Source organism: Bos grunniens, chromosome 2 (assembly GCF_055505025.1).
Source record: "Bos grunniens cultivar Pamir isolate PY7600 chromosome 2, Bosgru_T2T1.0, whole genome shotgun sequence".
In the NCBI taxonomy this organism is placed as follows: Eukaryota; Metazoa; Chordata; class Mammalia; order Artiodactyla; family Bovidae; genus Bos; species Bos grunniens.
In genome coordinates this window covers 35365961-35389710 of record NC_141166.1, presented here as the reverse complement: position 1 = coordinate 35389710, position 23750 = coordinate 35365961, and the positions used below count along the sequence as shown (strand labels likewise).

Genomic DNA, 23750 nt, shown 5'->3' with positions numbered 1-23750 from the left:
TATTAGGTTCTTGATCTTTGAAGAATATTTTTGGTATATTTTAATACTGAGTCCTTGATCAGTTGCATGAATGTAGATATCTTGTCCCAGATGATGACTTATATTTTCTGTTCCTTTGTAGTATCTTTTAATGAATAGAAGTTCTTCTTTTACATGGTTTTTATTTTTTAAGAAGTAACCCAGCAAAAAGTTCATTTTAATGTATTTAAATTTATCAATACTGTCTTTTATGGTAACGATTATTGTCACTTGCTTAAGAGATAGTTTCCTATCCCAAGATCAGAATGCCTTGCTTGAATATTTTCTTTTAAGATGTTTGTTTATTATTTTCCCTTTACTAAGTGTGTGTAATTCCTAAAAATATAGATATTCTCTTATATACACACAATATGGTATTTAGATGAAAAAAATGAGCATTTATACAGTACTTTTTAATCAATTGAATTTATTTTTGTTCTATTAATGTCTTTGATTTTTTTGAAACCAGCCTTTTTATTTTGGGAGTTGCAGATTCACATGCATTTGGAAGAAATAATACAGAGATCTTGTATACTCTTTATCTACTTCCCTTCAATGGTAACATCTTATAAAACTAAAGTACAAAAGAAACTAAAATACAGTGTCGCAGTCCTCAGTGGTCATTGATACAGTCAAGGTGTAGACAAGTTTCATCATCACAAGAAGCATTAGTGTAGCTCTTTTATAGTCATATCCACTTTTTGCTCTCTATTCCACTCTCCTTAATCTCTAATCATTGACAACCACTATTTTTTTTCTCCAGCTGTATGATATTGTCGTCTCGAGATTGTTATTTAAATGGAATCATACTGTATTTAACTTTTGTGATTGACTTTTACATTCAGCATCTTTCTCTTGAAATTCATCCAAGCTTTTGTGTGGATCAGTAGTTATTTTCTTTTTTTTTTTTTACTGAGTAGGTGTTAATTCTTTTTTTAAATATTTGGTAGAATTCTCCAAAGACCATCTGGACCTGAGGATTTGTTTTTTGGGTTACCAGTTCAGTCTTTTTAATGGTTATGGGGCTATTCAGATTATTTCACCTTAATTGATAGTTTTGGTATTTTGTGGTTTTTGGACTTGTTAAATTTATGAGCATGAAGTTATTTATAACATTCCCCTGTGATACTTTTAATAACTGCATGATCTGTGGTAAGATCCTCCATTCCAGTATTCTTAATATTTTTTATTTTTATCTTTTCCCTTTTTATTTTTGTCAAACTTGCTAGGTACAGTTTTATCAATTTTACTGACTTTTTAAAAAGAATTTCCTTTTTGTTTCATGATTTTCTGAATTGTTCTACTTTCATTTCATTTATTTCTGCTTTTGTTAGAGGAAACACACTGACTGAAACCTCCTACCCTGGCCAGGCATCAGGGTTATTTTATGACAGGAGGTTGCAGTAAGGAATTAAGCCACCACCCATTGAAAGAGTTCAGGAGAGGTCAAAAGGAGACACCCTGTGTCCTACCACCTCCGAGAATTCTTGATGGCTTCCATCTTGGCTGAGCGATGCATGCACCCCCAGGAAGGACCCTGAGTCAGAATGATTGGCTAAAGATAACCTGGAAATTAATCCCATCCCCATAAAACCTGAGAATGTGAGCCATGTGGCAAAGTAGTTCTCCTGGGTTGCCTTACCCTCCTGTTCTCTGCCCAGGCACCCCTTCCCAATCAAGTCTCTTGCTTTGTCAGTGTGAGTGGCTCCTTGGACAGTTCATTTCTGAGTGTTAGACAAGAGCCCCCTTTTGGGCCCTGGAACTCTCTTCCTGCAACACTTTTATTTTTATTATTTCCTTTATTCTTTCTCTAGCTTTGAGTTTCTCGTGCTTTTTTACCCTACTTTTTGAGTTAGAAACTGAGATTATTAATTTTAGACTTTTCCTCTTTTGTATTGCAAGTATATAGAGCTATAAATGGCCCTCTCAACACTACTTTAGCTGCGTGCCACATATGTTGATATGTTATACTTTCATTTTCACTCAATTCTATGTGTTTTTATTTTATTTGAGACTTCCTCTTTGACCTGTGGATTATTTAGAAGTGTTGTGCAATTTCCATGTGTTTAAGAGATTTTCCTGTTGCCTTTTTGTTACTGACTTCTAGTTTGATTTGATTATGGCCAGAGAATACATTACCTTTTGTTTCACATTAGGGGTCAGACCTAAGTCCCCTTCTGTTCAGTAAGGAATGGTAAAATGTCCTGCCACTATGCTCTTCCTTCAATTCTGATATCTTGAACTGGTTTATGTTTTTGTTTTCCCCTTTCAGAGTTATGCTTTCATTATTTCCATGGTTTATAGTTGTCTTAGCAGGGAAAAGCAGGGGGAGAGATGAGTCTACTCCATCTTGTCTTGACTGGATGTCTTGTCATAGAATTTTACTTTCAAGTTGTATTAATAATGTTGAAATTACCATCAAATTTTTTATGTAGAGACAAGTAGGAATCCTGTTTCACTTGAGTTTGTTACTGAGTCTAGACTTGCTCTACTCATCCCATAAAAGGCCAGTGAATCTGAGAGATGAGGTGTTGAGGCAAGAAATAATGATTTTACTCTGAGAGCTGGCTGACCTAGAAGATGAGACACTAATGTCTCAAAATAGCCACTTGTTGGGGTCTGGATGCCAGGTTCGTCTATGGATCAGAGATGGAAGGGGGAGGTGAGGAAACAAAAAGGACATCTAGTCTGCAACTATCTCCCAGAATAACAAGCCTCAGGCAGGGTGATGTTTTAATTTCTTTCTTCCTGCCATCCACAGATGGACAAGGTTCTGAACAAAGGCACTTTAAATGAACTAGGTAGGGGGCAGGACTCTCTGAGGCAGGCAATTATGTATGATTATTACAAACATAGTGAAAAACAAGGGTTAAAGTCAAAGAAACAGATTTAGCATGGAAGAGTCAAAGTTGACTCTTCCTTGTTACAGTTTCACTCAGATAACTGCTTATTTCAGCACACTTTATTATATGTCTCTTCTTTTTCCCAGTGGTCTGCAAGTACCAGCTCAGTCATTTAGGTAGTTTCTGTATATTACCTGGGTTTGCTTTTGGACATCTTTCATGTTCCATTGGTGAATTTGTTTACTTCTGTACCTTTTTTTTGTTTTTTAGTAAATTTGACATGTAACATTGTGTAAGTTTAAGGCAGGCAAAATGTTGCTTGTGTTACTTTGATACATTTATATATTGTGATTTGATTACCAGTAGAGAAATATTTATCATATTACATTATTATAGTAAAATAGTATTTTCTATAGTCATTGTACTGTGTATTAATTAGATCTCTATGTCTTATTTACTACTCATTACAAGTTTGTATTCGTAACATCATACTTATAGTTCACCCTCCATCTGCTGGTAACTACTATTTTACTATTTAAAAAAAAGTTTTAACTTTTTTAGATTCTATATATATGTGATACCATACAGTTCACTGTGCTTTTAAATTATTACAGTTTTTAATAAGTTTGGATATACCTTAGGATGGTTTCCTCAGCCCCATTCTTCAGAAGTGTTTTGCTGTTCTGTAAAATTTAAAATAGGCTTGCCAAGTTCCTAAAAGCTTTTTTTCTTAAGACATTTATTAATATAGCTGTGGTTTTATAGATTTATATAGAGATAAGTGGCATCTTTATGATACTGAGTGTCTCAATGCATGAATGAATGTCATTTATCTCCCCATTTATTTGGTTTTTAAATCTTTTAAAACATTTTTATACTTTTTCCATACAGATCTTATACATGTTTTTGTTAAATATAATTATCAGTACCTTATAATTTTTCTGATATAAATAATATTTACAAGTAGTTAAAATAAATAACTTGTCCCTTTGTCGGCTTTGAGGCCTCCAACAGAAATCAAGAGGGCGTCTATGAGCTCAGAGCAAGATCAACCCTCTGTCCAACTCCACGCCTCCATCCTCAGGAATGGAGAGGGAACTCTCAAACTTGGAATAAGATCACAGCTCTTCAAGACACCATTGACAGGAGACAACAAAGTTCCCAAGCACTCCGAATAAGACCTCCCATTTACAGGACATCCTGCCTCTGTCAGCAGGAGGCAAAGGGGAGATTCTGAGCAACTTGTGCTTCTGGCTTCTTCTCTCCCAGACCTCTTTCTTCAGCACCCAGGTCCTTTATCCCGTTCTTTTTAGTTTTCTTAAGGAGCCTATAACTCCCAGTTCATCATGTATTCCAGAACTCTAATCCTCCCTGCTTGCTAAGTCACTTCAGTCGTGTCTGACTCTGTACGACCCCAGAGATGGCAGCCCACCAGGCTCCCTCATCCCTGGGATTCTCCAGACAAGAACACTGGAGTGGGTTGCCATTTCCTTCTCCAAGACTCCTTATGTCATGTTTTCTTACTCAGTCTCTTAGTCTCCTTTTTTGATTCCCTAATCTTTCACTGTGTACTCTATGGAACTCAAGATCATTGATCAGCAAAATCCACTGTATTTTCAGCTTGTACTATGAATGTCCCTTCACCTTCTGTGCTAATAGAAATTCAGCTTTTTCCGTGCTTATAGTTTCTCCTACAGCCAGCAGACTTCTGATAAATGTTTAATGATCAGCTCTTTGAAGGGGAGGAAATAAACCTTGATTTGTAGTATTTTCCAGTTTGTATGTTTGATATACTCAGGCTACCATCTTACTTCACCAAATGTGAGGTTGAGAAGTGACATCCATAGTCAGCTTTCCTGACATAGCTCATGTCTACAGTGATCTTTGGCAGTCTCAAGGGTGACTTCTCTGATTCCCCACTAAGCCACAGCATTGGACCTGCAGGTGACATAATTGTCCCCTTTGCTTCTCATTGCTGCTTTCAGTTCCTTATCCTACCCTCATTAATGAATACACCTTGCCTTGATTCTCATATCATCAGTTTATCGTACGCAATAATAACTAAGGCACTTTTTTTTTTCTTTCTTTTTTTTTGTAAAATGAAAAAAGTAGTCACTGTGACATTGTCACTTCTGTAAAAATGATTCCTGCTATAATTCTTATTTAGATATTCACATGGGTGATCCTTTGAATACTCTTTCAGTTCCTTAACAGCTGCTTCTTTAAATGATCTTGTTCTCCATCTAGTTTCAGCCACTCACTTTTTGGTCATTCTCTAGGCCTTATTGTTGCCAATAACTTCCATAATTTGTCATTTTGTTTGCTGTTTGCTCCTCATCTCCCTGACCTCTTTGTATGTTGAGGTTTTCCTGGGATCAGTTCTGGGGCCTCTTCTCTTTCGATATCATTACTCCCTAGGTTGTCTCATCCAGTTTCATGACTGTAAATTACCTGTATGTTAGTGACTCATTAAGTTATATCTTCAACAGAGATATCTTTTCTGTCTCTTTTCTGTCCTCTGGTTTTATATATCCAACTGCATGTTCAACCCTCCAGCCCTCCAACCCTCAACCCTTCCATATTGAGTCTGCATTAAGGCTCTACGTCCTGCAATTTTCTCCATCTTAAGGAAACTCTGTCCTTCCAGTTCCTCAACCAAAATCCTCTGGAGTTATCTTTGAGTCATTTCTCTCTCAGACATTTTACATCAGATATGAAAAATTATTTTGGTTGTATTTTGAAATATATCCACTCTTCCATCTTTTCTTACCACCAGCAGTGTTGCTCTCTGGTTTTTTTCTCCATCATTTCTAACCTGGATTACTACAATAGCTCCCCAACGGGTCTTTCTGCTTTTTTTCTTTCCTTTCCTTCAGTCTTTGTTAAATGTTGCAGCCAGAGCGATCCTCCTAAAACATAAATTTATCCATTACATGTCTCAGTTGAAAACTTTTAGTGGTTTCCATCTTTTTCAGAGCTATAGGAAAGTCATTATAGCCTCTGAGGTCCTACATTTTCTGGCTCCTTTTTAACCTCTCGGACCTCATCTCCAGTTGCTGGACCATCTTTTACTCAATTATAGACACACTTGCCTCCCTGTTTGAAGAATACTGTAGTCATGCCCTGCCTCCAGGCTTTTGCATTTGAGGTTTTATCTGAGTTGTCTTCTCTCAGAAAATTGAATGGCTCACCCCCTCAACTTCTTTAAATCTTTAATTAAATGTCTCTTTTTAGAGAGAATTTCCATAGCCATCCCATCTAAATTTTAATTTATATTTAATTAAAATTCCCTTTTCCTTCCTGGATCTCTTTCCTGCTTTTTTTTTCCCTCTTACATATCTGCCTCTTACGTTCTGTGTTGTACTTATTAACTTGCTGTACCTTTTCCCTACTAGAATGTAAGCTCCACAAGAGCAGAAATATTTGCCAGCTTTATCCACTTCTGTATGCTCAGTGCCAAAAATGTGACTGGCCAATAGTAAGTACTCCATAAATATTTGTGTTTGAATGAAGGAATACCTAAGAAATACACATTCTGTTAGTTGTTGTTACATAGAAATGAAATTGATTACTGTAAGTCAATTGTAAACATAGAGACCTTGCTAAACTCTCTACTGTAATAGGTTTCTTTAAAAAAAATTCCTTGTAAATAATGATATCACCTATAAACAGTGATAGTTATGATTTTCCTTTTCCGATCCTGGAAAATTTTATGTGCATTTCTTATTTTTGTACATTGTTTAGGACTTCTAGAAATGGTTAAATTGAAGAGGTTGGAATAGACATTCTTATCCTGTTTTTTTTTTCTAAAATGAAGCAATATTTCTCATGTTTCAACACAAAAAGTGATATTTCTTATAAATCTTTGGTAGATATTCCCTCTCAGATTAAAAGTTTCCTCTACTTCCACATTTGTCAAGTTTATTTGTGTTTTATCATGAGTTAACATTAATTTTGTTTTATCATGAATGAATGGTGAATTTTTTTTATCATGTTTAAGTTTAAAACTTTTATCATGAACAAATGCTGAATTTTCTGCTTCTGAGATGATCTTCTCCATTAACATTTTAACATGGTAAATGACATGCTGGACTTTCTAATGTAACATTCTCTTTTCACTCTTGGGATGAAACTAGCTCATTCATCATGTATTATGATTTATATATATCACTGGATCTAGTTCACTGTTTTTTCCTTAGGGTGTTTCTGTAGTTCGAATAAAACTGACCTTTAATTTTCCTTTTTAGTCAGTCTTTTTATAATTTTGGTGTCATAAAACAGATTGCAGATATTTCCCTCTTTATCTCTTGAGTTTTTATATCTACCTTAAATGTATGCATAAGAAGTCTTAGGTGAAACTAACAGGAGCTGCTATGAGTTTATGGAAATATTTTGTACTGGGGATTCAGATTTTTTTAGCATAATAGAATTCTAGCAGTTATTTCTTCTTGAATCAATTTTAGTAAATCATTAAGTAATATATTTACATGAATATAACCGTTTTGTCTAAGTTTCAAATTTATCAGCATAAAGATATTTGTTACATTGTTTATTTTTAAAATTTCTAATGAATCCATAGTTATATTCTCTTCTTGTGTTTGGTATCTGTTTATCTTCCTCCTTAAAGTTTCCCTGCTGACAAGACTCTCCCTCATCTCTCATTGGTCTTCCTTGAGATTTAGGAATTTTACTGGTATTTTCAAATAACTTTTAAGTTTTTTGATCCTCTTAAATATATACGTATTTTTTTCATTACTTTGTGCTTTCATTGTTATGATTTCCTTCTGTCTGTACTCTTTGGGTTTATTCTTTGTTTTTCCACTTCTTAATTAGGATAAATGGAGAAGGAAATGGCAACCCACTCCAGTGTTCTTGCCTGGAGAATCCCAGGGACGGAGAAGCCTGGAGGGCTGCAGTCCATGGGGTCGCACAGAGTCGGACACGACTGAGCGACTTCCCTTTCACTTTTCACTTTCATGCATTGGAGAAGGAAATGGCAACCCACTCCAGTGTTCTTGCCTGGAGAATCCCAGGGACGGAGAAGCCTGGTAGGCTGCAGTCCATGGGGTCGCACAGAGTCGGACACGACTGAAGCAACTTGGCAGCAGCAGCAATTAGGATAAATAGTCTATTTTTGGCCTTCCCACTATTCTATTTAGTATTATAAAGTTCCTTCTAAATACTACTCTAACTACTTCTTACACATGTTTCTATGTAGCATTTTAATTTTTGCTCAGTCTTAAGTATTTTAAGATTTCCATTATGATTTCTTCATCTCATGGTTGAGGAAAAGGCAATGACAACCCATTCCAGAACTCTTGCCTGGAAAATCCCATGGATGGAGGAGCCTGGTAGGCTGCAGTCCATGGGGTCGCAAAGAATCGGACACGACTGAGCGACTTCCCTTTCACTTTTCACTTCCATGCATTGAAGAAGGAAATGGCAACCCACTCCAATATTCTTGCCTGGAGAATCCCAGGGACGGGGGAACCTGGTGGGCTGCCATCTATGGGGTTGCACAGAGTCGGACATGACTGAAGCGACTTAGCAGCAGCAGCATCTCATGGTTGATTTAGAGAATATTTGTATATTTGCATATGCATGATTTAGGGTTATCTTTTTTGGTTATTATAGATTTCTAGTTTAAATAAGTCATCGTCAGAGCATATCGTCTGTATTAAGTCAGTTCTTAAAGTATGGTGGGATTTGTTATGGTAGTGATCGCTAGTTCTCCACCAAAACGTATTTTATTTATTCCATGTTTTTCATGATATTGCTAGCATTGTAGTTAGACTATATTTCTCAGCTTCCTACCTATATGTGACAATAACCCTAAATTTTGCCAATAGAATAGGCACTTATGTGGTATGTGCCTATGAATTATTTTTTAGAGATACTTACACTTTCCCCTCATTTTCAAGGAAGGATACTATTTTGATCATTAATGCAGAGCTTGATTATATACTTGTGTATATTTTGGAGAATCATAACTTGATCATCTGACATGACAGGACTGGATATTCTTCCACATTTTGGTTTGCTCTCTTGTACCTGTGCCATGGAATAAGAAAAAAATGTCTCAGCTAACCTCTGATTCAGTGAAAGGCATGAGGATCAGTGCTACTGTAACTGGGCTTGGCCAACATCAGCTCATCTCCAACTGACCCACAATATATGAGCCAGGTAAATCTTGCTGTATACCACTGAGATGCTGTGGTTGCTTATTTTATGACACTGATACAATGCTGCTACCATGGTCTGGTCCTTAAAGGAGCATCAGGCTTGGACTGCTTTATATTCCTTTATCTTCAGTTTGTGTGGATCAAGGAAGTGCCTGTAATCCATCTGACTGTGCAGACAGACCAAGACAGTATCCTAAATTGATGAACTAAAAAGGAGAGGAATCCTGATCTATCAGGCTCAGCTGTGCATGGACTTTGATCACTCACCTTGGGAGAATTACTTGTGGGAGGATTATTTTCTATTTGTGTCAGTCCACCCTTTTTGAGATCTGTCAGCTTTAGCAGCTTAATTTTTATCCTAATATTACAAGTTCTCTGGGGCTTCACAGGTGGTTCAGTGGCAAAGAATCTGCTTGCCAATGCAGGAGACCCAGGAGACATGGTTTCAATCCCTGGGTCGGGAATATCCTCTGGAGGAGGAAACAGCAACCAACTACAGTATTCTTGCCTGGAGAATCCCATGGACAGAGAAGCCTGGTGGGCTACAGTCCATGAAGTTGCAAAGAGCCAGACACGACTGAGCACGCATGCGTGGTGCACAAGTTCTTTATAAACTAGAATATGGTTCATTTTTGTAACAGTATGTACTTGAGAAGAATGTATTTTCTAATTTTGGAGTTGACAATTTCATATATATTTAATACAATTTAACTTTTGTATATTCAAATCTGAAATCTCTATCTGTATTATATTTTGGCAAATATCAATACTTGAGTAAACTGATGGATTTTTCAGTCTTTTCCTACAAGTTAATCAATTTTTACATTAAACATTTTTAAGCTATTTTATTAGATGCTTAAAAGTTTAAAATTGTTATATTAAATAGATGAACTAAAGCATAATTTGTAGTAATCTTTTTTCTAATTTTTCTTCTTAAATTTTTATAAATTTTAAACCAACCTTAGTAATCAATACTGTCCTTTTAATTTTCTTCCAATGTTTTTATACACATACTTGCCTGGAAAATCCCATAGACGAAGGAGACTGGTAGGCTGCAGTCCATGGAGTCATGAAGAGTCGGACATGACTGAGCGACTTCACTTTCACTTTTCACTTTCATGCATTGGAGAAGGAAATGGCAACCCACTCCAGTGTTCTTGCCTGGAGAATCCCAGGGATGCGGGAGCCTGATGGGCTGCCGTCTATGCGGTTGCACAGAGTCGGACATGACTGAAGTGACTTAGCAGCATACAGTATATATTTAAGTTAGTGTTGGAATGACTTTAAATACATTTTTTCAAGTAAAATGCTAATTTATATTTTTGCACATTTTATACCTTTGTACATTTATTTTTCATCTAACATCATAAGCCTTTCTCATGACAGTGTATTGATATATTCTTCAGACAAGCAGATTTGATACCCTTATAATACTTCATAATTTGTATTTTTGTTATGATTTTATCTCCTTGTTTTTTGTACTCAGTTTGGTTATTTCCATTATTTTATTGTTTTAAATAATTCCATGAGGTCAGTCCTTGTACGTAAAAGCTGTGTTCGTGTCTATGACTGTTTCCTTAGAATAGAACTCAAAGTTTGTCATTGTTGGGGATGTTTGTTCAAGACTTTGTTTTGAAAGTGAAATATAAAGAAATTCATTTTAAAGTCTGCTACTCTCATTCATTTTTATTTTACACATTTTCTTCTTTACCTCAAACTTCTCTGTTTATAAAAATGCTTTGCCTTGTGGTCTATTTTTTATGATACAGCTACTTTATTCTTCTTTGATTAGTATTTGCTTGGTACTTTTTAAAATCTATTTTTAACATTTATCAGATATGGTTAGTTGTCTCTGATAAATAGCATATGCAATCTCTTTAATTTAGGTGGTGATTTTGTTCATTTACATTTAAGTGTTTTACACTTATTGTGATTATTTATATATTTGCCTTGCTTCTGTTATCTTTTTTGCTCTCTATATATCTAATCTTTTTATGCTTTTATCTTTCCATGCTTTAAAATACATTTATTTTTTTCACCAGGTATTTTTCATTTCCTTTTTTTTTTAGTGTTAACTCTTAAGAATTTAGCATGTACATGTAATACAATCTAAGCTTAGTTACTTGAGTAACACAAAAGTTTGCAAACCCTAAACAAAAAATTCCCTATTTGCTTTTTTTTGGGATCTGGTACTTAGTTCAATTTCTGTTACATAGCAAAACAGGCATTGTTATTTTATAAAGAGAGTTGAGCTTATAAATACTTGTTTAGATTTGTCTACAAATGTATTAATTTCATTGTTCTGACTGTATTCACAATTTCATCTTTGCCTTTTTTGTCCAGCAGTTTTACTATAATTGATATAACATTGTTTTCATTTATCCCATGGAATATATTATGATTTTTATGTTTAGGTAGCAGGATTTTTTTGTTTGTTTGCTTGTTTCTTAAAAATTTTCATTCATTACTGTAATAAATATTGCCTTTCCTTCATTAAAAAAGAAATTCTTTCCTTCCAGGGCTGCAATTAGATATAGGCTATACTGTCTCATTCTATCTTCCATACTTCTTAACCTCTTTTTTCTGTTTTTTTTTTTTTTTCTTGACTCTGCTGTATTTTCAGAAACTCTTTATTCTTGTTCTCTATGTTTCTGGCATTCTCATTTTTAAATCTAGCTTTTTTGTTTTAATATGGGAATTTATGTATTGTCTTTTACTTCTAAAGGCTGCATTTGCTTAAGACCATTCCTGATAATTCTTGATAGTTCCTTGCTGCTTGCACTTGTATATTTGTATATACTTTTTATTTCTGTAAACATTCCTAAGATACTATTTCCATAGCTTATGGGTGGTCTATCATCTAGTCTCCAGATTGCAGTTCTGGTTTGGCATATGTCATCGTGGCTACCCATTTTTTGCATGTTCTTACTGCTTATAGGAGCTTCCCTGGTGGCTCAGATGGTAAAGCGTCTGCCTGCAATGCGGGAGACCCGGGTTCGATCCCTGGGTTGGGAAGGTCTCCTGGAGAAGGAAATGGCAACCCACTCCAGTATTCTTGCCTGGAGAATCCCAAGGACGGAGCTCATACTTTAGTTCCATAGTTTTATCTTTGCCTCCTTTAACTTTTGTGGAATGCAACTATGCAATAAAATTATGTTTTACTTGGTTTTTAGTTGTTTTCCAGTGGGAGAATCCTTCAGAGTATGTAGTTTAATATATTTCTGAGGCTAGTATTTAATTTTAGCAATTAAACTTGTCCATTTGATATGTCTCTTAGGAGAATACAAGTAAATGACAATCCATTTTTAACCTATGAAGGAAAATAATAATGAATTTTAAGTGCATTTGTTTGAAATGAAAATATTTTATACTCAGTGGATAAACTGAACTCTTTCTTTGCATTTTTAAAATTAATTAATTTATTTTAATTGGAGGCTAATTACTTTACAATATTGTAGTGGTTTTTGCCATACATTGACATGAATCAGCCATGGTAAACTGAACTCTTAATTAGAATAGTCCTAGAAGGGATGAGAGATGGGAAAGGATTAATATATATAATATGTATTATTAGTAAATTTAATATATAGTGGGCTTCCCTTGTGGCTCAGCTGGTAAAGAATCTGCCTGCAATGTGGGAGACCTGGGTTCAGTCTCTGGGTTGGGAAGATCCCCTGGAGAAGAGAAAGGCTACCCTGTCCAGTATTCTGGCCTGGAGAATACCATGAACTGTATGGTCCATGGGGTCACAAAGAGTCAGACATGACTGAGTGACTTTCACTTCAGTATATAGTAGATTACTATTATGTCATTTTGTTACCTTTTTCAATAGTTTTTGGTTTTCCAATTTTTTCCAACTTATTATTATGAATCAAATAGTAGAGGCTTAATAATAGAAGGAAAGACACATAAACTGTCATTTTATTCTTGCATCCGTTCTCACTGTGGGAAGATACAAAAGAAAAGGAAAGAATAGTGCTTTTGAGGATTTTACATTCTTGATCAAATGATTTTTATACTGAGGAAGAAAATATCATCCTATTTCACTTGATTCTTAACTGCTAACTTTGGAATATTAATGTGTAATATTTTATTTAGCCATATATTAGTTTATAACTTGTAAATAGGTAATTTATAGGGTAAATTTATGAACCAAAATAATTGAAAGCATTGAGTGTTAATTAATAAAAATATACATTTATAATTCTATTTACATAGAATGAAGAGTATTACCCTGATATACAGAAAAAGTTTGAGTAGAAATCAGATATAACTAGACACCCACTCAACCTTTATGAATCAAAGTGTTATCATCTGTAGGCCCATAATAAATCCTAGCATAGTTCCCATATTAACTTCGATAAGTTACTTTGAGTGGTATTTTGTACCACTCATAGTCATGTTTATTTTGGCTTTTTACTTTCCCTACTTTATTCCCCTCCCCCCTGCAGACTCACCATTTTTCGAAGGGCTGTAGGCTAAAGTCTGAGACTGATATGTAACAATGAGATTGTAACAACAGCACACACACACACAAAAAAAGCACCCACCATGGTATAAAATTTAGAAGAGTAAGAGAAGAATATGATAAGAGAGCATACCAAGGAGCGGTGAACAATAGTGTTACAAAGATAAGATTAACAGTGAAAATTTGTAAATCATTAATTTCCTCACTCAAAAAAATGAGTTATAAGTTTAAAATTAAAAGTCATTATGATATTTTTTAAAGATCTAGAGTATTAGACTTACAGTACTGGATTCATTGGGCTTCCCTGGTGGCTCAGCAGTAAAGAATCAGCCTTCCAATGCAGGAGATGTGGGTTTGATCCTTAACTGGGTGAGATCACTTAGGGGAGGAAATGACAATTGACTCCAGTGTTCTTTCCTGGGAAATCCCATGGGTGGAGGAGTTCGGCTGGCTATGGTCCATGGGGTCACAAAGAGACAGATACTGCTTAGCGACCAAACAGTAACAACAGCTGGATCCATACATGATCTATCTGTAATATGAGTATCTTTTCAATCTATGATATCAGATACTCTTGAATTATCCTGAATAATGCTATTAATTAATATGTTGATTCAAGACTGTAAATGGTTTTACCAAGGCACAAAAGAATGAGTTAATACTGTTACCATTCTTAATGTATTTTCTTAATATCTGGCTTCTAGAAAAAAATGTTATGCTATTCCACAGAAGCTCATACATATAAACTATACTGAAGTGTTCATATCTTTATAGTGGTATCCATAAGATTAGATATTATTTCAAAAAATTTTAGAATATCAGGTTGTTGAAATATTGCTTCAAGAATATATAAGAAAATCCAATAATAATCTTTGCTTGTAAAAAAATATTGTTTTGTATGCACATATATGTGGTTTTGTGTGTATGTGTGCATGTATGTCCAGTTGCTCAGTTATATCCAACTCTGTAATCCCACAAACCATATCCTGCTGTGCTCCTCTTTCCACGGGGTTTTTACAGGCAAGAATACTGGAGTAGGTTGCCATTTCTTACTCTACGGGATCTTCCTGACCCAGGGATTGAACCCTCATTTCCTGCATCTCCTTCAATGGCAGGTGGATTCTTTACCACTGTGCCACGGAGGAAGACTTTTATATGTGTGCATCTATATACTAATTAAAACAGTTGGACATCCCCTTCTGTGCCAAACATTGTACTAGATATATTTTATATATATTTCCTAAATTAAATAGACCTATTTAAAATTTAATAGCCTTCTTATACTTGTAGAGAAAATTATACATACTATTCAAAATAATTATTAACATTTGTTTTTAATGTATATTTTAAAAGAGTAGTTTTAAAAAAATGTGCTTGTAGAAGTGACTTAATTCATGTGTTGTGCTGTGCTTAGTTGCTCAGTCCAACTCTTTGAGACCCCATGGAATGTAGCCAGCCAGGCTCTTCTGTCCATGGGGATTCTCCAGGCAAGAATACTGGAGTGGTTTGCCATACCCTCCTCCAGAGGATCTTCCCAACTCAGGGATCAAATCCAGGTCTCCTGCATTGTAGGCAGATTCTTTACCATCTGAGCCACCAGGGGACTTAGTTAAGGTTTATGATAAAGTAAGTAGTTTATCATAGTTAAGGTTTATGATAAAGTAGTTTAAAAGACAGAGATGTAAATCATTGAAACATATACATTACCATATGTAAAATAGATGACTAGTGCAAATTCGATGTGTGAAGCAGGGCTTCCAATCCCAGTGCTCTGAGACAACCTAGAGAGATAGGGTAGGGAGGAAGGTGGAAGGGGGGTTCAGAATGAGGGGGGACACATGTATATCTATGGCCAATTCATATTAATGTATGGCAAAATCATCACAATATTGTAATTATCCCCTGATTAAAATAGTTTTTTAAAAAAGGAATGCTTAAGTTGATAGTGAGCTGAAAAGATGGCAGGGTAAATGAACACAACAGGAATGTGTGGTACTCCACACATCACCTCTCCGAATTATGGACCTGACTACATACATCATCAGTATATTTGGCTATGACATCACAAGCCCAGAATTTTACCAATTTTCTATGTGATGGTGTTTAGCACCTTTTGTAAGCACATGGTCAGTTGTATACTTTATAATGGGATACTTTATAATGCAAGCACAGTTGTGATTGAAAGTCCTGGATTTGGAGAAATGCAAGAAAGTAGGTGGTCAGTTTATATCACAGTATCATTATTTGCCAAATATCTACAATCTTGATGTTTAACTGTGTACCTAAAGCATAAAGGAATAGTTAAATGTGCTTTCCTATTCCATTCATATCTCCTCAAAGAAACATAGGAATATTTATAATTTATTTTTGTCACTCTTTCCTAATTTAGAAATTAGGAAACATTAAATGTGAAGTATATGTAGTAGATAGTTGCCAAGGATAAATCCCCAGGAAATCATGTTTCCCAGTATTCACACCCTTCTGCAATGGATCTGGGTTAACCCTATGTGACCAATGGAATGCAGCTAAGTTGATAATACATGACTTCTAATACTAGGTCATAAAAAGGATGACAATTTCTGGAAGTGTCTCTTGAACACTCTACTAGGGGTAACTGGCCACCATGTAACAATTTGATAATCATTAATACTGTCCTATGAGGAGGCTCACTAGGGAGAAGCCACATAGAGAAAAAAGATAAAGAGGCTTGGCTAGCTGTTCAGCCATCCCATCTGAAACACCAAACGTCGTTGAAGAAGCTGTCCTGAATATTAAACCTGTCAAGACCTCAAATGACATCAGCCTTAAACACTGTCTGATTATAACTGCAGGAGACGCACCATGTAAGAAGCATCTGCCTGAGCCCAGTCAACCATTAGCAGTAATAATACATGGTTGTTTTAAACCAGTAAATTTAGAGGGTTTCATTAACACAAGAGATAACTATGAGTATATACAGAGTATTGGGTTAGCGTTTGTGAGAAAGAGAATCAACCTCTATTTTTATTACTTCACCCTGAAGCAGCATCCTTTCGTTATGGTCATTTCCAAAGGCAAGATGTTCACTCTTTATGAGGTGACCCTCTTCATTTTAGAGTAGAATGTCAGGCATCATCTTTATAGTAACTGTTACCCAGTCCCATGAATATTTCTCTCTAAGAGCCATAGAATGTGCCTACTACTTCTTTTTACTAAAGCTCTTCAAATATTTAAATGTATGCTCCTTTCAGTCAGTCAGTCAGTTCAGTCGCTCAGTCATGTCCAACTCTTTGCGACCCTGTGAATCGCAGCACGCCAGGCCTCCCTGTCTATCACCAACATCCAGAGTTCACCCAAACCCATGTTCATCGAGTTGGTGATGCCATCCAATCATCTCATCCTCTGTCATCCCCTTCTCCTCCTGCCCTCAATCTTTCCCATCATCAGGGTCTTTTTAAGAGTCAGCTCTTCGCATGAGGAAGCCCAAGTATTGGAGTTTCAGCTTCAGCATCAGTCCTACCAATGAACACCCAGGACTGGTCTCCTTTAGGATGGACTGGTTGGATCTCCTTGCAGTTCAAGGGACTCTCAAGAGTCTTCTCCAATACCACAGTTCAAAAGCATCAGTTCTTTGGCACTCAGCTTTCTTTATAGTCCAAATTTCACATCCATACATGACTACTGTAAAAACCATAGCCTTGACTAGACGGACCTTTGTTGACAAAGTAATGTCTCTGCTTTTTAATATACTGTCTAGGTTGGTCATAACTTTCCTTCCAAGGAGTAAGCGTCTTTTAATTTCATGGCTGCAATCACCATCTACAGTGATTTTGGAGCCCAGAAAAATAAAGTCAGCCACTGTTTCCACTGTTTCCCCATCTATTTGCCGTGAAGTGATGGGACCAGATGCCATGATCTTAGTTTTCTGAATGTTGAGCTTTAAGCCAACTTTTTAACTCTCCTCTTTCACTTTTGTCAAAAGGCTCTTTAGTTCTTCTTCACTTTTTACCATAAAGGTGGTGTCATCTGCATATCTGAGGTTATTGATATTTCTCCCGGCAATCTTGATTCCAGCTTGTGCTTCCTCTAGCCCAGTGTTTCTCATGATGTACTCTGCATATAAGTTAAATAAGCAGGGTGACAGTATATGCTCCTTTATATGTGCATGCATATTATTTCAGCTTCATTTTTCAGCTTCTTCCTTTCTAAGTTCCTTCAACTCTCTGGAGCCCCTTTAGGATACTCAAACAAAAATACTGTTGGCTTGACAAGTACAAGCACATAATATGAGAATGCTAAGGTTCCAATTAGTTACCCTGATTTCTTTGTTATGGGATTGTAGTGTAACATTTTTTTTTTTCTGTAATTGACTAGATAATCATTAAAGTTTTAGTATGTTGCAGACAGCTTTGTATCATTTAAATTTTGGAATCTCTCCATGTTATTTTCTTTGATCAAGGGAAATATTATTTACTTAATTGTTCTCTTAGGTTTTAAATATTATTATTGTTGTTATATGTAGATACTCTTTTAACTTTAAAGTTCTAAAATTATCCCAGGAGAAAAAATATACTTTCTTTTAGAATTAATTCCCTGGAACTAATTTGTAGTTTTTTAGTCCAGTTTGTCTAATTAAACAAAAATTGCCCTATGATTTTAAAATTAGTTCTTGAATTAATTTTTTACAGAAAATATATAATCTTAGTTCTTTATAAAAAAGTGTTCATTTTTAAATTACATTTTAAATATTAATTTTATGATATTCTTAATTTAGATAAAGAAATTTGGGATTTTCAGATTCTCTTTTTAAATAGAAAAAATTAATACAAAAATTAAATGTTAAGGGACAATTATTTTTCTCCATATCAAAACTATCACATGATTAATTTGACATAAAAGTGATTTTGTGTTACAAAAGTGATAAATTTCCAGTCTTGTGATATATTTCCAATGCAAATATTTAAGCACTGTGCCTTAAGTAGGAAGCCAAGACAGTTTGATTTATGTTTAATATCAAATAAATAATAACTCCTGATAAAGTATTTGACCTAGATTCTTCTAAATGATAAATCAGAGATTCAAGCTCTAATTTTTTTGTACCTAATGTACTCCATCTTTATATAAGTAACTGATGCCTCTGCTCCACTCTTGGTGAAGAGTTCTATATGATTTTGTGATGCAGTAAAATAAAAGCACTTGACTAAGAATCTGGTGAGAACTTTTGGTTTTACTAAAATAAGTTTATAGGTTTTGACAACAATCCCTTAGGAGCCTATGTCTTTGTAAAACAAAGCATTTTTGTTTTGTATCTTTCTCTCCTTTATTTAAAATCATTCATTTTCCCTATAGTTAAAAATATTAAGGAAAATTAGTAAGATATATCTTAATCTAATCAATAATTTCTCACAATAATTTAATCAATATGTTATTTTTTTAATAGTGGGCTTCCCCAATGGTTCAAGCAGTAAAGAATCCTCATGCAGTACAGGAGACACAGGAGATTCAGGTTATGTCCCTGGATTGAGAAGATACCCTGGAGTAGGAAATGGCAACCTACTGCAGTATTCTTGCCTGGGAAATCCCATGGACAGAGGAACCTGGCTGGCTACAGTCCATGGGGTCGCAGAGTCAGACACAACTGATCACCCAGGCACTGGATTTAATTTTAATTAAATATTCAGGTAACATCTACTCATAGAAAAGTGTTATATATTAACATAAGCATCTAATAAAGACACTTAGGATAGCTTTTAAATACTAAATATTTTTAAGACTTTATCTTCTAGAATAGTTTTAGGTACATAGAAATATTGAGAGGAAGAAAAACAGATTTCCCAAGGTTTCACTTTCTCCATACATTCATAGCCTCCTCCATTATCATCATTTCCTACCAGAGTGCTGTGTTTGTTACAACTGATGAACCTACATTGACTAATTATAATCATCAAAGTCCATAGTTTACCTTTGGTCCATCTTGGTTTTATACAACACAGAGGTTAAACAAATGTATAATGATATGTATCTATCATCATCATATCATACAGAATATTTTAACTGCCTTACAAATTCTCTGTATATCATCTATTCGTCTCTCCCTAAACCTGCCCCTGACTTAAGGCAACCAATAATCTTTTTACTCTCTCTATAATTTTGCCTTTTCCAGAATGTCATACAGTTGCATTCATATAGGTATACAGCCTTTTCAGACAAGTGACTTCTTTCACTTATTAATATGCGTGTTTTCTCCATGTCTTTTCTTGGATTGATAGCTTATTTATTTTTACTGCTGAGTAATATTCCATCATCTGGATGTACCACAGTCTATTTATCCATTCACTTACTGGAGGACATCTTGATTGTCTTCCAAGTTTTGGCAGTTATGAACAAAGCTACTGCAGGCATCCCTATACAGGTTTTTGTGTGGACATAAATTTTCAGCTCCTTTGGGTAAATGGTTACCCAAATATCCAAGGAACATGATGGCTGGATTGCTTGATTAGACTATGTTTAATTTTAGTTTTGTAAGGATATGCCAAAATATCTTCCAAAGTGACTGTAGTATACTGCATTCCACTGGCATATAGTCAGAGTTCCTGTTGCTTCATGAACTCCCAGCATTCGTTGCTGTAGCATTCTGGGTTTGGTGTTTTTAATCAGTGTGTAGTAGTACCTCATTGTTGTTTTAATTTGCATTTTCCTGATGACAAATGATGTGGAGCTTTTTTCATAGTTTGATTTCTACTCTATATATCTCATTTTGTATGGGGTTTGTTAAGGTCTTTGGTCATTTTTTAAATTGGATTTTTGAATTTATTACTGTTGAGTTTTAAGAGTTCTTTGTATATTTTGGATAATAGTCTTTATTCAAATGTGTTTTTCAGTTATTTTTTGATATTCTGTGGCTTGTCATCTCTTTCTCTTCACATTGTCTTTGGCAGAACTGATGCTTTTAAATTTAATGGTATCTAACATTAGTTTCTTTTCTGAGTCATGTCTTTGCTATTGTACATAAAAAGGCATCATACTCATGGTTATCTACATTTTCTTCTATGTTATTTTTTAAGACTTTTATAGTTTTGCATTTTATGTTAAGTCTGTGATGCATTTTGAATTAAATTTTCTGAGGAGTGCAATATCTGTGTCTAGATTGATTTTGGTGGATGTTCAGTTGTTTTACCACCATTTATTGAAAAGACTATATTTGCTTCATGGTATTGCCTTTGTTGCTTTGTCAAAGATCAGTTGACTATATTTACTATATTCTGGGCTCTTTATGTGTTCCACTGATTTATTTCTGTATTCTTTGTGAATATTATGGGCTTCCCTGGTGGCTCAGATAGTTACGAATCTGCCTGCAATGCTAGAGACCCAGGTTTGATCCCTGGGTTTGGGAAGATCCTCTGGAGAAGAGAATGGTAACCCACTCCAGTATTCTTGCCTAGAGAGTCCCATGGGCTCAGGAGCCTGGTAGGCTACAGCCCATGGGGTCACAAGGAGTCAGACACAACTGAGCGACTAACACTTGTGAATACTATACTGTCTTGGGGAGTTTGTTTACCAGTGAGAAGGGTTGGTTAAACATGAAACGGTGTAAAGAGGAGATGAATGGAGAGAGTAGGGGCCAACGTCTTGAATGGTCATCTACCTGGGCAGGATATCATCCACACTGAGTTTGTTAGCTTGAAGTTGCCCAGAAAGCATCAGTACCAGAAGCCCTTCCTTGATGGGGTCAGGGAGGAAATATGAGAGATTTTAAGTCTTCTTAAAAGTCTGAAGAGTGTATATTTCCACAGTTGTAGCCTGTGTGAGAAGCGGGGGCTTCAAATATATCCTAATTCTGTCACGCACACATGAATTGCTTGAGAGCTGTTTACACAGACTTGCAGAATGCATTAGGGGCCAGACCTTTGTGAGGCTCAGAAGTATAGTCCCAGTAGTTGTAAACTTGTTTTTAGGAGCAAAAAGTAGATCATAGACCAAATTAGGTATTGGAAAACCAGAGCTTTAACTGTGAACACCATTCCAGTGCTTGTGGCCTGATCTTGGTGTTATGAACACTTAGCACAACACCTGATGTTTTAGACAGTATTGCTTGACGTTTTTCCCACACCACAGCACTATGATAAAATATTTGTATGGCCCACTGAGGTAAACAGACAAAGATTTTCAATGGTGAAAGAAACAAGACTTTAGGTTCTTGGCATCCCTAGAATCCCAGGGATGGGGGAGCCTGGTGGGCTGCTATCTATGGCGTTGCACAGAGTTGGACACAACTGAAGTGACTTAGCATACTTCTCTGAGGGGCTAGAAAGAATCAATATTGAGACGGGGTGCTCAGGGCTGGTGCACTGGGATGACCCTGAGGGATGGGATGGGGAGGGAGGTGGGAAGGAGGTTCAGGATGGGGAACGCATGACACCCACGGCTGATTCATGTCAATGTATGGCAAAAACCACTATAATATTGTAAAGTAATTAGCCTCCAATTAAATAAATTAAAAAAAGAATCAATATTTTGGGTGTGGTCATAACCCATTTATGACAAACCAATTGGAAAGCTCTCTTTTGAGGAGTACACATATGAGTTAGAGGTAATATTTCAACTGTTCAGGGTGCTTGTTGTTTTAGGGAAGGGAACATACCTGTGTCACACAATGATTTATCAAGATGATAAGAGGTCATAATTTCCAAGAGAAGGATGTTAATATGAGTATTAAGGGAAGGGGAAAATATGCCGATGTATTTATATAGTCTTTAGATGATAATTCTTTTTTCTTTACTCAAGTTCTTAGAGCTGTAAGTTATATAGAGCCCATGAATATCATGTCCTCGGCATTTCTGACTTGAAGTCAAAGCTGTTGTAAATGTCAGGAACTTCTGACAACTGCTTAGTAATTTTTGCCTCAACATATTTCCATAATTTGCTTTCATAGTAGCTCAGATTAGAAGACAATATATATCTAAGAAATTACAGTTGTGCAATGTATATTACACAGTGAAATAGATATTTTTTTCTCCTTTTTGAACTGTAGAATTCTCAGTGTGACATGGTCATATACAAATATTGAATGGGTGTAGCTGGCTTTATGAAAAAGTATATACTTGCTGACATATACATAAATTAATTTTGGTAAATCATGACAGTATCTGTTTGTAATTAAATAGCTCTAGTTCTTATAATAGAAAATAATATGCTATATTCTCATTACAGACTATTCAGGAATTATAGGAAATATAGAAAATCATAATGAAGAAACTAAAAGTCATGTGTAATCCTCCTATTCTGAGATATCAATAGTTTGATAATAGTCTCAAATATTATCATGTGAGAGAACAGATTTTATTTTGTTGACAATACACAGTTGTTAATTTAAAAAAGTTGACAAAAATATATATAAGTAACATATAATTATTTATGCATTTGCTTGTTTAGGCTTTTCAAATATGAGATCCTATTATGCACAATTTAGATACTTGCTTTTTCAGTTACAGTGTTTTCACACAAGTGGACACATAGCTGATTTATCATTTATCATTTTTCATATGTCACAAACATATAGCTGCCAAGTCAAAAATCTTTACTGCATGTGTAGTTTTTTGTCTCTAATAAAGACCTAAGTTTGGAATTTCATCTTTCTTCAACTGTTTTTAAGAATTTGTAAAGATACACGATGTAGAATAAAATTTCTTATTTAAAAAATATGGCTATTTTAATTCTGATTTTCAGTGTTTTGTCTTTTGTAAGAATGCAGTGGAAAAGCAGACATGATAACATTTTTCAACTTAAATTTTGATTTCTCAAATTTCTTATAGTGTTCATATTCATTTTAAACTATGAAAATAATTTTGGGGAAAAATTCACTAGAGTGGGAATTATAGTTCTTGTGTGCATGCGTGTGCATAGTCAATTGTGTCTGACTCTTTTGCAACCTTGTGGACTATAGCCTGCCAGGCTCCCCTGTCCCTGGAATTTTCTAGGCAAGAATACAGTAATCTGTAAGTGCTATATTATGTTTTGTTTTTGCTAAAATTAGGTTATTTGATAATGCAGGCCTGACCTATCAACTGTTACTGAGCATAGATAAGAAGGCAGTAATGAAGATTTTAATATTTTGCCCTGTGTGCCAGGAACTGAATTATATCCTTAGTTTATATTATCTCATTTTAATTTTGCAAACAATTTCTATTTTAGAAATAAGCTCCTTTATAAAAAGTATAAAACTTAATTGGAAATACACACTCACATAAACAATAGCTCCCT

At 35.1% G+C, this 23750-nt stretch overlaps 1 protein-coding gene across 8 annotated transcripts in view; it reads left to right on the top strand.

The window, feature by feature from the left end:
• Positions 1 to 23750, top strand: part of SPAG16 (sperm associated antigen 16) — a 1071375-nt gene that overhangs the window by 81488 nt on the left and 966137 nt on the right. For 2 of the 8 annotated variants that reach the window (XM_086341686.1, XM_086341659.1), the window contains one exon: positions 3865 to 7100. The exons of 4 other annotated variants lie outside the window; for them this stretch is intronic. In XM_086341686.1, the coding sequence (XP_086197812.1) occupies positions 3865 to 4098 (234 nt within the window). In that variant the 3' untranslated portion in view covers positions 4099 to 7100. Of the gene's footprint in view, positions 1 to 3864; positions 7101 to 8872; positions 10709 to 23750 lie in introns of those variants that run through there. 2 more of the 8 variants (XM_086341678.1, XM_086341668.1) reach the window with 2 other exon arrangements.